The sequence below is a fragment of the Gorilla gorilla genome, chromosome 21 (genome assembly GCF_029281585.2).
Source record: "Gorilla gorilla gorilla isolate KB3781 chromosome 21, NHGRI_mGorGor1-v2.1_pri, whole genome shotgun sequence".
Classification (NCBI taxonomy): Eukaryota; Metazoa; Chordata; class Mammalia; order Primates; family Hominidae; genus Gorilla; species Gorilla gorilla.
This window is the reverse complement of record NC_073245.2, coordinates 44056306-44073153: the sequence shown is the minus strand read 5'-3', so window position 1 is coordinate 44073153 and position 16848 is coordinate 44056306. Positions and strand designations below refer to the sequence as shown.

At 54.5% G+C, this 16848-nt stretch overlaps 1 protein-coding gene across 1 annotated transcript; it reads right to left on the bottom strand.

The window, feature by feature from the left end:
- Positions 1–1258: 1258 nt before the first annotated feature.
- Positions 1259–16584, bottom strand: MYLK2 (myosin light chain kinase 2). The gene is made up of 13 exons (XM_063702506.1): positions 16512–16584; positions 16308–16407; positions 15394–15814; positions 14206–14504; positions 12359–12464; positions 11591–11684; positions 9226–9335; positions 9002–9143; positions 5058–5128; positions 4806–4934; positions 4092–4244; positions 3811–3943; positions 1259–2231 (listed from the first exon to the last, which is right to left on the bottom strand). Exons 2-13 carry the CDS (start codon positions 16357–16359, stop codon positions 2151–2153), a joined length of 1791 nt encoding a protein of 596 aa, XP_063558576.1. The 5' UTR covers positions 16360–16407; positions 16512–16584; the 3' UTR covers positions 1259–2150.
- Between the last annotated feature and the right edge of the window lie 264 nt (positions 16585–16848).

Sequence of the window (16848 nt, the reverse complement as noted above, 5' to 3'; positions counted from 1 at the left end):
CAGACCATCTGGGTACAAATCCTGGCTCTGCCACTGACTATGTGGCCCTGAGCAAGTGGCTGAACCTCTCTGAGGCTTGGCTCCACACTCTGAGAAATGGACACAACACTTCGCAGAGTCACCGTGTGCAGCCGATGTGATCATCAACACAATGCGTTGCCCAGGGCCAGCAGCCGGCAGGTGCTCGATGCATGTTAACTGCTGTCTCTGCTCTTCCTGCTGGAACCTCTCTGTTCCCACAGGCCAGTCCCACTTCTCAGTCGTCCTCACAGCCAGAAAGGCTGCACTGTATCAGGGCTCAGCTCTCTTGCCCTCTGGGCTGCCCCCAGATGGAGCCTCCCCTGCCCCTCACTGCTGGCCTGTGGTGAGGTGGCCGTGGCCACTGGGAAAAATCAGAGAATAGTCCTCTCCCCTGAGGCCCTCATTGTAGACCCAGCAAAGGCATCGCAGGCCTGCCAGACCTGGCCTCCACCTGGAGACTGGACTCTCTGCTTACACCCTGTCCTGGTGAGAGGCAGAGGGAACGCATGGGCACAGCCTTGCTCTGGGAGACAGAAAAGCTCCTTTTAAGCCCCAGTCCCTGACTTGTTGAGTGGCATTCAAGTTCCTTCTCTCCTCTGAGCCTCAGTTTCTTCATATGTGGAGTAAGGATAAGAACACTATCATTCCCTGGGCTGAGCACAGCCCTAAGTGCCTTACCTCAGTCTGACTGATGCTGCAGCCATGGCCCCACCCTATGAGGTAGATCCTAGCGCTGCCCACTCTCTCTGGCTCAGTTTCTCCCTCTGTAAAACAGGAATAATAATACCTGCCTCATGAGAATCACCTGAAGCCGGGAGGCAGAGGTTGCGTGCAGTGAGCATAGATCACACCACTGTACTCCAGCCTGGACGACAGAGTGAGACTCCATCATAAATCAATCAATCAACCAATCAATCCTGCCTCGTAACTTTGCTGTGAGGAGTAAATGAGTTAACACAGCACAGGCGCTTTAAGTAAAGCTGCGCACGCAGTAATCACACACCCGGTGTAGGCTCTTGCTGCGACCTCCCTCTCACAGGTGAGGATACTGAGGCACAACGTGCAGAAGCCACCTACCCACATCATGTGCTGGGCAGACTGGCACCTGAGCCTGCATGAACCACCAAACTGTGAGCTGACGGATATTGCTAAAGTGTCCGGCACACAGTAGGTGCTCAGTGAACTGTGGTCATCAGCGACCTCACACCAGTGCAGGCACACACAGAGGGAAGGAGGCCACATCCAACCTGTACATTTATTTACAAGGCACAAGCTGAGAGCAGACTGGGGGCTGCCCCATGGCCTTCCTACTTCTCCTGGGCCTGCTGACCCCATCATCTGAGGCCATGGGTGACCCCCAAGATGGGGGCCCCGAGTGGTTGGGTTGGGCCAGCTTGGCCCTGAGGCAAGCTCGGGGGTGGTCTCCTGTGTCCCTTGGCTTCTCCCCTCCCCCTCCACCAGGCCTGGGCTGGGCGCCCTCTCTCTCACACAGAGTTCCTGTGTGTTGGTGGTCGCAAGGAAGGTGGGTGGGGGCCAGCCTGGGCCAGATGGTGTGGGCTCGGCCTTATCTGCTGGGAGTGGGGAGGTGGCGGGGGCATGGAGGTCCTCTCTCACAAAGCCTGCTCTGTCTTCCCTGGCAGCTGGGCCTTAGGAATCAGCGTTGCAGCCTTTCTGCCCCACCAGGAGCCTCCCATCCACAACCACAGAAGCCCTACATGCTGAGACCCCCCAGCCATGGCACTCCAGCTAGGAGGAGGCCCAGGCTAAGGACGCTCCCAGTGGGGCAAAGCAGGGGTCACCACGGCGGCGGCAGTTCAAAGACGAGGAGCTGGGGAGGGAACCGGGAGCGGCCTCAACGGGGGCCTGGAGTCTGGGGTGTGGCCGGCAGGCTGGAGCCCTGTCTGGGGAGGTGCTAGCAGGATGGATCCAGGCCACACTCCGAGGCGGCTCACATCGGGGAAGCGGTCACTGCATGGGGGCGTGGGGAGCCCCGAGCCTCCCAGCCTGGCACAGCCTTGTCCTGACGAGGCTGCCCTGGCGATCTGGCTGCCTTCTCTGGCCTTCTGGGCTGTGTGGCCTCAGCCCCGGCCACTGTGTGGCTGCGTCCAGGCCTCAGCTGCGCCCAGGGCTCAGACCCCCAGAGCCATCAGTGCCCCCGAGCTGCTGATCTTCTTGAAGCGGTTGGCAGCGCTGACAGCAATGAAGTTTTTCTAGAGGGCAGAAGAGAGGGAGTCCCAGTCAACACCAGGGCAGGGGGGCAGCTGCAGGGTGTCTGAGCATCCTGTAAGTCCCCTTCAGTCCAGGAGGGTCACAGGCTAGAGAAGGTGCAGTGCCCAAAATGGCCACAGGAGGCGCCATGACACTGTATTGTCCAGGAGTCCCCTCACTCAACGGATAGGTCAGCCAGACCTGAACCAAGGACTGCTCTGCTCCAAACACTCCCATGGCTCCAGTTTTGCTCCAAGTAAAAGATAAGCCCCTTGCCATGGCCGATGAGTCCCTCCACCTCCTGTCCCCCTCTTCCTCTCTGACTTCATTCCTTACCTCCTTGCTCACTCCACTCCATCCATACTGGCCTCCTACCTGTTCCTCAAACTCTCCAACCACACCTCTGCCTCAGGGCCTTTATACTGGCTACTCCCTCTGCCCGGAATACTCTTCTACCAGTATTGGCACGGCTCACCCCTCCCCACCTTCAGGTCTTTGTTCACATGCTTCTCAGTGAGCCCTTCCTGACCCCCCTATTTAGAAGTGCAGGCTGGGCACAGTGGCTCACACCTATAATCCCAACACTTCGAGAGGCCGAGGCGGGAGGATTGCTTGCCTGAGCAACATGGCGAGACCTCATCTCCACAAAAATATTTTTAAAATATTAACTGGATGTGGTGGCATATGTCTGTGGTCCCAGCTATTCAGGAGGCCAAAGGAGAGGATCACTTGAGCCCAGAAGGTCAAGACTACAGTGAGCCATGATAGCGCCACTGCACTCCAGCTGGGGAGGCAGAGTGAGACCCTGTCTCTAAAAAAAATAAAAATAAAAGTGCAACCTCTCCCTGGCAGAAGGCCCTTATTTTTTTTCTACAGCCTTCTTTAACCCTGCCTATTTCCCCAGGGCTCTAGAAAATGCCCCACCTCAGCCAGGCACAGTGGCTCACGCCTGTAATCCCAGCACTTTGGGAGGCCGAGGCGGGTGGATCACGAGGTCAGGAGTTCAAGACCAGCCTGGCCAACATGGTGAAACCCCGTCTCCACTAAAAATACAAAAATTAGCCAGGTGTGGTGGTGGGTGCCTGTAATCCCAGCTACTTGGAAGGCTGAGGCAGGAGAATTGCTTGAACCTGGGAGGCAGAAGTTGCAGTGGGCTGAGATCACGCCACTGTACCCCAGCCTGGGTGACAGAGCAAGACTGTATTGAAAGAAAGAAAAAAAGATAGAAAATGCCCCATCTCTCACCAAAAGTAAGTCCACAAAGACTGAGATCTTTGTCTCTTTTGTCCACTCCTATATCCCAATGCCTAGAAGTAGTAGATGCTCAAGAAATATTTGAAAAATGAAGGAGGGAAGCCAGAGCCCCAGATGGGTGGGGCTGGGTGGAAGGCCGGGTGGAGGTCTCCACTGTAGGACAGGAGCCAGCCCAGGGCAAAAACAGAAAAGTCAACCCTGTCTTCCAGACAGGGCCCAGCCTGGTCAACAGAACCTGCCAAGGCAGGGACGGTGGAGGCTGGGATCTGGCACCAGGAGCTCTTCCCACTAGAAAGCCCTCCCTCCCCACCCCGAATCCAGCGGTACCTTCCAGCGCCTCTTCATGAGGTATTTCTTAAGCAAGATCTGGGACTTAAGGCGTCGGTTACAGCGCTTGGCTTTCTCCGCCAGGTTGTTGAGCCAGGGATGGGCGAGACACTGGGCAGCGTTCATCCGGGCCCTGGGGGAGAGGCAGCATGGTGATGGTGGGCTGCATGCTCGTGAGGCCCCAGGGGCTCAGCTGGCCTCTCTACCTGGCTCCCGCCCTGCCAGCACTCAGACACACTAAGCTTGCACACATACAGTTCAGGTTCTGGGGTGAGCCTCACCTCTGGTCCTTGACGATGAGGTTGGAGACAAAGTCTTTGGCCTCGTCTGATACGGCCTCAAAGGTCTCTTCGTCAAAGTACCAGTTGCCAGATAGAACGTTGTTTAGGGTCTCTGTGTCATCATCTCCCAGGAAGGGGGAGAGGCCGCTCAGCCTAGAGGGAGGGGATAGCAGGGGGCAGGGAGGTGAGATTGGAGGTGCTGAGTCACCTTCAGAGGAGTAGGGAACAGGGGCAGATCCTAGGAGGCAGCACCATGTGCTGAAAAGACCCCCAGCCTCTCGTGGGACAGACCTGGGTTTGAATCTGGCTGGGTGACTTTGGGTAAGTCACCTCCCCTCTCTGAGCCTCACTCTTCTCATCTGTAAAATGGGCATAATCATCCCAGCTTCCTAGGTGGCAGTGATGAGGAATGACGAGTGCAAGGTATGTGGTGAGCACATAGGAAATGTCCACTGCCCCTCTGCCCGCCCCAGGTCATCCGAGATCTGCTGTCCAGATGGTATGCCTTTATAGGGACCTTGGTTTTTCCATCTATAAAATGGGTACCACATTCCCCTTTCCTGTTCTCCCTAGCACTCCCAACCCCAGCAAACCCCTGACTGAGGGATAGGGGAGGTGGGACCACCTTACCAAGACCCTAGGGCCAATCTTGGCCTCGGCCGCTCGCCCCCATGCCCCACCAACCCCATAAACACGACCCGCCTGGGAGCTCACAGCATGTAGGTGATCACCCCCATACTCCACATGTCTGTCTTATCGGAGATTTGGTCATAATTCACCACTTCAGGTGACAGGAACTCTGGGGTCCCAAAGTTCACCTTCAGCTTCTCGTTGGGGTTATACCTGGGGGTGAGACCAAGGGCTGAGAGCACAGCTCCTGGCCTATACCCATGCCCCCTCCACCCCACCCCTGTCCCCTGCCAACTCAGAGGCTTGTCTTGCCCTCCCCACCCACCCAGGTGGTACCTCCGTGCCAGGCCAAAGTCAATGATCTTCACCAAATGCCCGGTAGTGTTGACACACAGGATGTTCTCGGGCTGAGGAGAAAGGGGGTGGCCTGGGTTGGCCTCTGACCAGCCAACCCTCCCTCTCCCACCAGGCCCGTGCAAACCCCAGGCTCCCTGAGGCAGAGGCCCAAGCTGCCAGAGTGGGCAGCTGCCAGAGACCCTCCAGCCCTGCCTGCTCTGGGCACAGAGAGATCTTGAGGCAAGTCCCCCACGAGGGGCTTATGCGAGGCCTTGAAGCACAGGACCTGCCGTGATGGGTTCAGGTGAGATTTCCCTCCATCTAAGGCCATGAAAGAACACCACATTCTAGCAGTTCTGAGGATGGAGAAACAAGCCTGCGGAGAGGAGGCATGACAGCCCGCTATCCCCGCCCCCAGGCTGGGGGGCCAGTGCAGGACCACCACCAGATACATGAAGCTCCAGAGAGCAGATAAAGAAGATGCCAGCTCAGTTCCTGACAGGAAGCCTCTTGGGAACACGGGGCTTCACACTACTCCAGGGTCACTGGAAGATGCGTTACTCTTGTCTCCCCAGTTAGTGAGGATGATGAGCTACAAAACATCAGGCCCAGTCCACTCACTTTCTCACTTTAGCTCCCCAGTCCTTCCCAAAGATCTAGGAGGCACACACTGTTATCTTGAGATGAAACTGTGACATTGAGATACTATTACCATCCATTCCCATTTGGCAGCTGAGAAACCTGAGGCTCAGACACAGAAGTGACTCGGCCATAGTCGCCCAGCAAGTAAGCGACAGAGCCAGGAAATGAACGCATGACTGACTCCAGCACTGGCCTTGTGATGTTCCGCTACCACCACTGATCCTGCACTCTGGGGTGAATATAACACTACAGGGTTGGCTCTTCCAGGCCAGGGATTGTCTTCTCCTGGCCTCCTGGGTCCCACCCTCAGGGTCTAACAAAGGAACCCAGTAGGGGCTCAGCCAAGTTAACACATGGATGACGTTACTGTAAGCCCAGTTCCTCTCCACTCTGGGCCTCCGTTTCCTCTTCCTATCACACAAGGACACAGGACTAATCTGAGGTTGCAGGGTATAAACATTTTTAAGTTAACAATGGTTCAGAGGCAGGAGATTCTGCACAAAAACCCCGAATTCCAGCAGCTCCTAAAACACCGGAAGCCCTGGCCACATGGGCCATATGCCTTGGAACAAGTTGCCACTAAGCCTGAGATGAGACAAATGTCCTCCAACTCTCCCATGGTCGCCACCACCCCCTGATCCCTCCCATTCAACATGTATTTGTTATTTGTCCGGGCTCTGTGGGCATTTGACTCAAGTCCCCTAATGAGACGCTTTCTGAAGGCACTCTTACAACTGATAGATTCACTCAGAGCAGATACTAATGATTTTAATAGTTTGGCCTGGTGTCCCACAAAACAGGAAAGAAAAGAATTGTCCCAGGGTACAAGCATTTGGGGAAATGAAGCAGACTCAAATCTCCTTTCAGAGATTCTCCATCTACACACAGGAGGCCCTCAGAAGCCCTGCAGCCAAGAGACCCAGGACATGGCCTGTGGGCTGGGGTGCACTCAACCTACTTGACCATGAAACACTTTTTTTGACAAAAAACGTATTGTTATCCTGAAAAAACACATTTTAGGATACAGAGGCTCACGACTGAGCTTCTTCCCAGAGCACTGCATTTTAATTGGGGGACCCTATTCTGCCCCAAAGAAATTAGCCTTCACTAGGGAAAGGCAGTCTTCCAATGTCATCATGCAGGCACCAACTGCCCCCAGCTCAGTGAAAGGGCCACCATCTGTCCAGTAACTCAGGACTCACCCTTGATCCTTTCTTTTCCTAACCCTCACACATGCAAACCCTCAGCACATCAGATTGGCTCTATTTCCAAAATGTATCCTCCATCTGGCCCCTTTCCCTCCCCTCTCCCACTGCCACTCTGGCTCAAGCCCCTGGCATCTCTCTCCTGGCTTACCTACTCCATCAGCCTCTAAATTCCCTGCATCCACTCTGGCCCCACTGAAACCCACCTCCTCACCCTGTTTGTGTCCTCCTCTGTCAGTGGCAGTGATATTAACACACCTAACCCAGGGGACTGTTGGGAAGATGGCACCCTCACTCAGACAGTGTCGGGCACAGAGCAAAACTGGGACAGGTGTTAGAGGCGGCAACAGCATCTCCCTGCCTGCTTCAGACCCGTGCTGACTTCAATTTCACCCAGTGCGATTCCTCATTACTCTCGTGTATTTTCTCATACACTATTCATGGCTTAAAATGACCTATTTAGTTAGGAATTGTTTTATGAATGTCTGTTTCCCCTGGAGGCTCCATGAGACAGGGACCATTTCCTTCACAGTCCCTATGCCTAGCACGGGGCCTTCCAGGAGCAGGTACCCAGCACGTGCTTATTGAATGAATTTAGGAAAGTACCCGGCATATGCTTATGGAATGAATGAATGAAAGTACCATCCACTTTGCTGATGGGTGCTCACGCACCTCCACATTAAGATTCCATGTCTCGCCACTTAACGCACAGCATTAACACCTGCCATGAGGACTGCCAACCCCCTGCACTCCTGCTGCCCTTCCCTGCTCCACACCCAGAGCTCCACACTCAGCTCCGGACAGCTACTGACAACTGACTGGAGTTGCTGCAATGTATACACCTATCTGTGGCCAGGCACGGTGGCTCACACATGAAATCCCAGCACTTTGGGAGGCTGAGGCAGGCAGATCACCTGAGGTCAGGAGTTCAAGACCAGCCTGACCAGCATGGCGAAACCCCATCTCCACTAAAAATACAAAAATTAGCTGGGCATGGTGGCACACGCCTGTAATCCCAGTTACTCGGGAGGCTGAGGCAAAAGAATTGCTTGAGCCCAGGAGACAGAGGTTGCAGTAAGCCAAGATCACACCACTGCACTCCAGCCTGGCCAACAGACCAAGACTCTCTGTCTCAAAAAAAAAAAAAAAAAAGCAGATCTGCTCTTCCTGACCTACCATGTGCACGGTAGTGAGCAAGGTCAGAAGAGGGATATCAGACCGGGAACAGTGGCTCATGTCTGTAATCCCAGCACTTTGGGAGGCCGAGGTGGGTGGATCACTTGAGGTCTGGAGTTCAAGATCAGCCTGGCCAACATGGTGAAACCCTGTCTCTACTAAAACTACAAAAATTAGCTGGGTGTGGTGGCAGGTGCCTGTAATCCCAGCTACTCGGGAGGCTGAGGCAGGAGAATCGCTTGAACCCAGGAAGCAGAGGTTGCAGTGAGCCAAGATCGCGCCACTGCACTCTAGCCTGGGCAACAGAGTGACACTCTATCTCAAAAAAAAGAAGAAGGATATCAATACTCTTTCACGAAACATTGTTGTTAGTGCCTACCTCATGCACATTGCCACACTGACACTATAATTATTTGAGAGCTCCAAGAATGCAGGGATTTTTATCTGTTTGGTTCACCACAGGATCTCCACCACCTAGAGCATTGCCTGGCATAAAGTAGGCCCTCAAGAAATATTTGTTGCTTTTGAATAAATGATCAGACACTCATAGTACCTATCATGGGCCAACGCTGAGGCAGGTGCTATTGCAACACTTATTAGCCACTTGTCTGTGTGACACACTGAGCTTGGGGCTCACAGGACTGCAAAAGGCCCTTTCAACAAATACTTAGTACTAGACTAGAAGTTCCATGAAAGCTGGTACCACGTCTTTTTTTTTTTCCCCCCCTCTCTCTCTTTGCTGTGCCCCCGGCTCCTGGCACTTGGTAAGTATTCCATAAACCCTTTCTGAATCTATGAAGGGAAGGATGGATGAAGGAAGAGATGGAGGGATGGGAGGGCAGAGGGATGGCTGGTGACAGCACTGATCTCAGGGTGTCGGATGCTGCCCCTGACCCTTCCCAGGAGGCCCCAGTCTGGTACCTTGAGGTCCAGGTGCAAAACCCTCATCTTGTGCATGAAGAGGATCCCGTCACAGATCTGCCTGACAAACACCATGGTGTCCACCTCGGTCAGATGGTAGTCCTCATCCACAATCCTCTCGAAGAGCTCTCCGCCCTCGATGCTGTGTGCACAGACCCCTCCACGGCTTGCTCCGTGCCTGCTGGTACCCCCACCCAGCCCCTACCACTACTTCGGGCACTCACTACTCCATGAACAGGACGATCTCATGCGGAGTCTCAATGGCTGCATACAGCTGGATCAGATTGCGGTGGTTCAGCTGGTTCATGACCTCAATCTCCAGCAACACCATTTCCTGGGGACCAGGGAAGTCAAGGGTACCAGCTGGGCACCATCACTCCCTGCCACCCACCCTCCATACCCGCACCCTTGAACAGGCCTGCTAGCCTTGTCCAGATCACTGCTCAGCCTCCTCCTTGCCTCTCCTCTCTCCCCCACCCCACATCTGTGGTCCTCACCACTCCCAAGTCATGCCTGCTGGGACATCTTCCTTCTGCCGGCTCTTCTCCTGAGTACTGACATGCCAAGGGCTCCATCCTCCCCCCTCACCGCTTCCTTCTCTCCGCTCTCTCCCTGGGCATCCGCATAAAGTCTCATGACTTTACATTTTATCCAAAGTCATCAATTTCCAAATATACATCTCAACCTCTGAGCACTCCATTGAATTCTAGACTCCAATATCTCCAACTGTCTACTTGCCTTAGTTGTCTAATAGACATCTCAAATCTATCATGTCCAAAATTAGACCTTAGACATCGTCCCTTCCCCACAATTGAGTTGCTCTCGGCTTGCCTGGCAGCAAAAGTACCCCCACGCTTCACCCAAGGGTGCAGGACAAAAAGTTACGAGCCATCCTAAGTTCTTCCCTTACTCTCGCGCCCTCACACCCCACCTCCGACCCAACTCTTCAGCATCATCTACCTTCAAGCTAGATTATACATCCAATCATTCGCACCTCCTCCACCACTGTCTTCCTAGTTTAAGACACCATTATTTGTCACTTTCAGAAAGTCGCAAGCCAGCTGTCACATCGGTAGGCTGATATATCGGCTATAATAGGAATACTTACACCATGAGAAATGGCAAGTGCTGTAAATCGGGCCTCTCTCCACACCTGCCCTACCCTGATCCAGTGGTTAAACACTAACCCTTGTTTCACTGCCAGGATGGCTCCCCTTCTGCCTTTACCCACCCCTTCATTCAGTTCTCACCTCACATACCTCTTTCTCAGAGAGGACTGATCTCACCTCCCTATCTAAAAGGGCCCCCATCAGCCCTGTACCCCCTCTACCTTCCCTGGCTTTATTTTCCCTCCTAGCACTTCTCAGTACCTGATGCCAGGCCTTCTTTTCTTCTCTTTTCTTCTCTTTTCTTTTTTTTTTGCTTTATGTTTTAGTTGTCTCTCCCTCCACTCTAGCATGTCAGTCCATGAGGGCAGGGGTGTTTTTAGGTCACTGACATTTCCCCAGCCCCTGACCCAGTGAATGGCAGAGAAGTGCTCAATAATTATCAACTGAAAACTGGCTCCAGTTAATTGAGCCGCAGGTAGGTACTGAACATCTATGCTGAGCCAGAGCCTGTGATAGAGGCCTGGGACCTAGGAGACAATAACACGGACCCAGGCCCTGTAAGTGGAAGAGACGAAAAAGGATGTTGTCACATAGAAAATGCACTCCTTCCAGTGTGCTTAGAGCCATAATGGGGACCCAGGGCCGCAGCGGCTAGAGCTGCTTCTCACGCTTTCACTGGGGTCGGGCCTGTGCCCACACTGCGGTTTCTGCCTGGGATGCCCAGAACCTCACTCCCCAGCACCTCCTGCTATCTCTGGCCCTCGAGCCTTTCCTCCCATAGTCCCCTCTGCCTGAAACTCTGCCCCTGCCTTCTCCACTGGAACGTCTCCTCAAAGCCCTCGCTCAAAACGCAGCTGGTCCAGGAAGCTTCCCTGACCCCTCGGCCTGAGTCAGAAGCTCTCTTGAACCCCAACATGCTACCCCGCAGTTTCCCTGAGTGACAGCTGTGGTCACACGAGGTTGCTATTACCTCCTCACACAGCAGACTCCCTCACTCTACCTGCCTGCATCCTTTCATTCCTTCAACAAACACTGCTCGTGGCCTCCTCTGAACCCAGCCCAGGCTGTGGGTGCTAGAGGCAAAGCTCTAGGCCAGGCTTGTTTACCTTGGCTTCAGCTCCCTGAGGGTGGGGACCACACCCACTTCACTCCCGGACCCCCAGTGCCCAGCACAGGGCCTGGCCGAGAGCCCACACTCATCAGTGTTTGTTGAATTGAACCAGAGGGCATGAATATCCCGTGCCTAAAAGGGGAAGTCCCCAGATAAGTTCACTAACTGAAGTATCTGGTTATGGGTAGGGTCCTCAGGCCCCTGCTGCAGGGCTGTCCATCCATCTCTCTATCTGTGTAGTATTTTCACTGCAACAAACTCCCATACCAGGCCCCAGGTTCAGCAGCGCTGGTGGAGGGAGGCGAGAGGTGCCCACTCCAAGCATCCCCTCCCCATCCTGGGCAGTCACCACCCCCCCAACCTCACTACCTTGTCTTTGGGAGTCTGTTTCTTGATGACCTTGGCTGCCAGCTTGAGGCCTGTGGCTTTCTCCATGCAGGTACAGACTGCCCCAAACTTGCCACTGGAAAGAGAAGAGGCTGTAAGTGAGGGGACCCCAGAGCCCACCGGGGTCAGTGGCATCCTTTGCTCTGATCCTAACTTGGTTCCAGACCCAGTGGTGCCTCTGGATCCCCTTTGGTGAGACGGGAGCACTCACCCCAGCCAGCCCTGACTCCCTCCTGAAGCTGTGAGCTGTTCTGCCAGGACAATGGCTGAAGCAGGTTCTTTGAACCACACAGACCACGTGCACAGGAAGGGCAGGCGTGTAGGGAGGATGGCCCTGGGATGCGACCCTTACAGGTTTAGGGCAGGCAGGCCCTGGGCCCTGGGGGAGGGCACCTTCAGGCAGAGGGAGGATCTGCAGAGGTATAAGACTGAGTCAGGGCTTTTTACAAAGCAGTAATCACCATGAGGGGGTCAGTGTGGTGCCTGGAGCTGAGACAGACAGAAAAACGCTGTGTATTTCCTACGGAAGCACTGAATGGCTGACGGTGCGTCTGAGTAAGTGACAGCAACACTGAGTGCACATCAGCATGTGACAGCTGCACACAGTGTGTGTCCCACACAGAGGTGAACATGTCCACGTGGCCATGTCAGCGGGGTGTGTGTCTGGGCCTTGCACAGGGGAAATGTGAAGCCACAGGAGCCCGGTGTGCTCTCTGTCCATGAGTGCCCAGCTGGGGTCCCAGATCTCACCCTCCGAGCGCCTCCTTGGAGTTCATACTGAATTCACTGCTGACATTCCCGGTCCTCAGCTCCACCATGCGGTGAGGGAAGGGGGCCGGGGGTGGCGGGCAATCATCTGGGGGACAGAGCACAGCCCTCATGGTCAGTGCCAGGGGCTGCTGAGGATTCCCCTTGGCACCACCCCCTCCTGCTGGCCTGGGCCCCATCTAGGGAAGTTAAGTTCACCAAGTGATACCTGGGGGACACCTGGCTCCAGGATAGGGGCTATGGGGCCCAGTTTCCAATATCAGTTCTGCCACCAACACAACACTCCTATCAGGGAGGACCAGCTTCTCCTGGCAGAACAAACGGGATGGGAGCTTGGACTTTTTGGACCCTCTGCATTATAAGACACAAGGAGTCCATCCCAAGCTATCTGCATTTCCACCAAAAACAATCAAACACAGCAGCTATAAAGCGGAATGCCAGGCAGTGGGGTTGCTATGTCTGAATAATGGGGTAGGTGGTGGGACCTGCCCACCCTCCATCCTAATAACACCGCAATCTGGCCAGACCACCCATGGCGGGGCGGGACCGGGGACCGCGCTGTTTGGTGGGGAGAGGTCGCCACCTAGCGGCAAGTGTGGGGAACCGCTCGCCCTGAAGGCTGGCAGGCCGGCAGGCGGTCATCAGGAATGGAAACCTCTTTATAAATAGCAAGAGGCGGCAGGGAAGCCGGGCTGGTGATAAATCAGATGGCCTTTGGAGGTGGTTCAGATCCTGTCACCCTAGGATGCGATTTCGGGGCGGGGCGGAGGTCTCTGCGGCTGCTAGGGGCGGAGGCAGGGCTCCTGGCTGCCGCCCAGCCGCCAGGTCCTCCCACCCTGTCTGGGTGGCACGGTGCCGCTCACCAGGCAGGCTGGCGGGTCTCCCAGGGCACTTCAGCCTGGAGGCAGGGGGGTGTCAGGACACTCTGGGTTCTCCTGACCCCATCTCACCCCACCCCCAGCCCTGCCGCACCCCTGCCCAGGCCCTTTCCCTATTCACCTGCTGGCCAAGCTCACTCACACTCAGTGCTCTCTGCAGCCCATGAACAAGCCACGGGCTGCTTGTCTAATCATCAATGAAGGCCACTCCACAGTCCTGCCCCATTGCACATGCCCAGCTTCCTTGGTCACTGCTCCTACACACAGGCACCTGTGCTCCTCAGCTCATGAGCCCTCTATAGCTCCCACGACCCCACCCCACTATACAGTTTAGCTACTAAGCCTGGCATTTGAGCCCTTCTACAGATTGACTCCAAATTCCATTGCCCAGCGAGTTTGTGTTGCTCCAATAATCTGCCTGATTTTTCTTTTTTTTTAACTTCATTTTAGTCAAAGTAGAAAAAACTCAAAAGTGGGTTCTGGAGTCTGGGTGGCCTGACAGGTTCAAATCCTGTCTTCACTGGATATGTTTGGGCACTTCATTTTCCTTTTTCTGAGCCTTCCTTTCCCCATCTATCAAAAGGGAATACTAAATTTAAAAATAAAAATACATCTTAAAAAATAAGATTGAAAAAAGCCAGGTATGGTTGTACACGCCTGTAGTCCCAGCTACTCGGAAGGCCAAGGTGGGAGGATCACTTGAGGCTGGGAGTTTGAAGCCAGCCCGGGCAACGTAGCAAGACCCTATCTTTTAAAACAAACAAACAAATGAATAAACATACGTTAAAAAAGGAATACTTTCTGGAGTTGTGTGACCCTTAGATGAATGGGCCTGGGTAAGGCTTGGCTCAGGGCAGTTCAGACCTCTGAATAGGGAGACTTGGGACTGACAGCCCCCTTCCCTCCCCCTGGCCCCAGGGCAGCCCCAGCCCCCACCTGCCCCTGGCCTACCCAAAATCTGGAAGCAGTCCTCCTCCCTGGCTGTGAGACAGACGGCCTGCCCCACCTCGGATTTCTCTGAGGGAACAGCCTGGAACTCGATCCCCCTCGAGGTGTCCCCTTGCATCTTAGCCTGGCCAGCCTGGCCTGGGGTTTTCTCTCCCACTTCCTTCTGGCTCTCTGCCAGGATGTTCTTTCCTTCTTCTGCCTTGGCTGGCCTGGGATCCGTGGGGCTGTGGGTCATGGGCACCCCTTCAAAGGTGAGCTCTGATGCCTCGCTTGGGGGCTTCTTGGCCAGCAGCTTCTCAGAACTAGAAGGTGAGAACACAGAGGTGAAGCCCTCAGCGGCCACAGCCTGTGGCGTCAGGCAAGTCTCAATGCAATCTGCAGAGCTAATCCAACCCCACCCCAAATGCATGGTGTAATACAGCCAAATTCACCTGGTATAAAATTGAGGGATGTTCATGGCTGTGGTCATTATCTTGACTACCAACACACTAATACATCATTAATAACTATTAATAGGATTGTTGATATGGTTAATCATCATGTGGATACAACTAGGGAGTTATGTAGCTCTTGATTCGTAAAATCTGTTGTTATATAATTAATATATAATTATCAAAGTGATATGGTAAATGTTCTTACTGTGGCTTACAATATATCATTAATGACCTCATTAGCATTCAGGTAAATATAACTTGCATCACACATGTGCTATATTATGGTTATGAAAATATTATCAATGATCCTCCAATCTGGTTATTAGTCATCTTTTCATATCTTACCAATAATTATATTAAGAAGAACAGGAAAATACTGGATGTCCTAGGAAATACACAGCCTTTTGCCTGACACCTTTAGCCTTCCTGCCTGCCATCTCAATCCTGCCCTTGGCTAGACCCAAGCCCATGGAGTAAGGGGAACTCTGGACCCCAGAAGCCTAGAGAAGATATGTTCAACCTAGGCGGTCTTTGAGGGTCTCTCTTACTCCAGCCTTGTATGAATTGTGGCAGGGTTCTGGTTTCTGCAGGGAACAAGGCGGTAGAGGCAATTAACAGGACAGAGGAAACTGAATGTCAGAACTACCCTCCCCAGCACTGAATGTGATGACGACCATGCCTAAGACAAGGGAATTAAGCAGGACCCGTAGGGACAGAACCACAGGACCCCTGCCCACTCCCAGGAGGGGATATTCACCTGGAGATGATGGCAGGACAGCTGGGGCTATGCAGAAAGGCAGGTGAGCCCCTCCTGGCTGCTGCTTGGCCCTCTGCTGCCTTCTTGCCCACCCTGGGCTTTCCAGGATCCTGGCTGCCTGAGGCTCCCTGCTCAGCCTTGGGCTTCTTGACGCTGGTCTCGGGCATCGCGGTCTGCTGGGGCAGGGCTGCCGGGGGCCCAGCACTGCCCTCCGCGGGCCCCCCACCCCTGTCACCCTCTCCTTTGGGGCCTTGGCTGCTAGTTGAGGGTCGGGCCAGGGTACCATCCCCTTTCTCTGAGGCAGGGGCTTTGGCATCTTTCTTCAGGGTGGGTGGATCAGGAGCTTTCTTTGGGTCTGGGGGGCCAGGGTCTTTCCCTGCAGCCAGGGGTCTTTCACCTGTGGGACCTTTAGGTGCCTTGTCTGCAAAGGAGGTGAGACACCCATCAGGATCCACCCTCCTTTCCTTCCCTCCCACCCAGGCTGGGCAGAGACCAGCTCTGGGCCCAGGTTCCCACCCAGGCAACAACTTGCAAATGCTTGTCCCACTGAGTCTCTGGGGCCACTTGATGGCCCCTAGAGATGAGCTGCCACAACCTTGGAGGGCCTCTGTGGGAGGCTTCCAGCCCTTTGGGTGGGCCTTGGTGGCCCCCATCATCCTTGCCCTGACTGTTTAGGTGCATCCCCAGCAGCCATCCCTGGTGGCTTCACATTTTCCTGGTCTCTCCAGGAAGGGCTTCATACAGTCCCTGGACCCAGCCCTACCCTAGCCAGAGATTCCTCTGATTTCTGGGTCCCCCATGCACCATGCAAAGAAGGCTGGGGCACAGAACTCCCACTGAGGAACCTGCCCAGTCCTGGATTCAAAACCCCCCTTCCCAAGCTCCTCCCTCCATCTCCTGCCCCAGCTTGGCACCTGTTGATGGGTTCTGAATTCCCAGCTCAACTGCTCCATTTTCTGTCGCCATGAGGTAGGGAGGCGTGTGCTGCTGCTTGTCTAACTCAAGTCTTTCTAGCTGCAGAAACAAGAGTGGAGTGTATCAGGCTGTCCAATTTCCCCTCTCGTCTGGCTGCAGTGAGACAGGAGGCCGAGGCCTGCTAACTGACAGGAGAGAGGTACCTGGAGCAAAGAGGGGCAACCTGGTTGCCGTCTGTCTCCCAGCGGCTGCTCAGGAGCAGTCCTGGGCAGTTGTAAGGGATTGGGCCGGGTGGGCAGAGGCGGAGGCAGGGGTGTGGGCAGTGGAGGCGGGGACGGAGGAGAGGATCTCTTACACCAGGGGCCATGCAGCTAGGACTGCCACCACCTGTCACTCTTGGCCCCAGTTCAGAGGACACGGCATTCTTCCCATGGCCCGACTGGGGGGAGAATGATGTTGGAACAAGCGAGAAAAGGGAGGGGTATCTGGGACGCTGGGGGAGCAGCCCTTTCCCCAGGCCTTGCTCAGTATCCCTGACTT

Excerpts from the sequence above, each read along its gene's own strand:
- MYLK2 (XM_063702506.1), bottom strand. The coding sequence starts at position 16,359 with ATGGCGACAGAAAATGGAGCAGTTGAGCTGGGAATTCAGAACCCATCA. Across the intron at positions 14,505-15,393 it reads TGTCCTGCCATCATCTCCAG|TTCTGAGAAGCTGCTGGCCA; the intron begins GTGAATATCCCC and ends CTCACCTTCTAG. Across the intron at positions 12,465-14,205 it reads GGACTGCTTCCAGATTTTGG|ATGATTGCCCGCCACCCCCG; the intron begins GTAGGCCAGGGG and ends TCTGTCCCCCAG.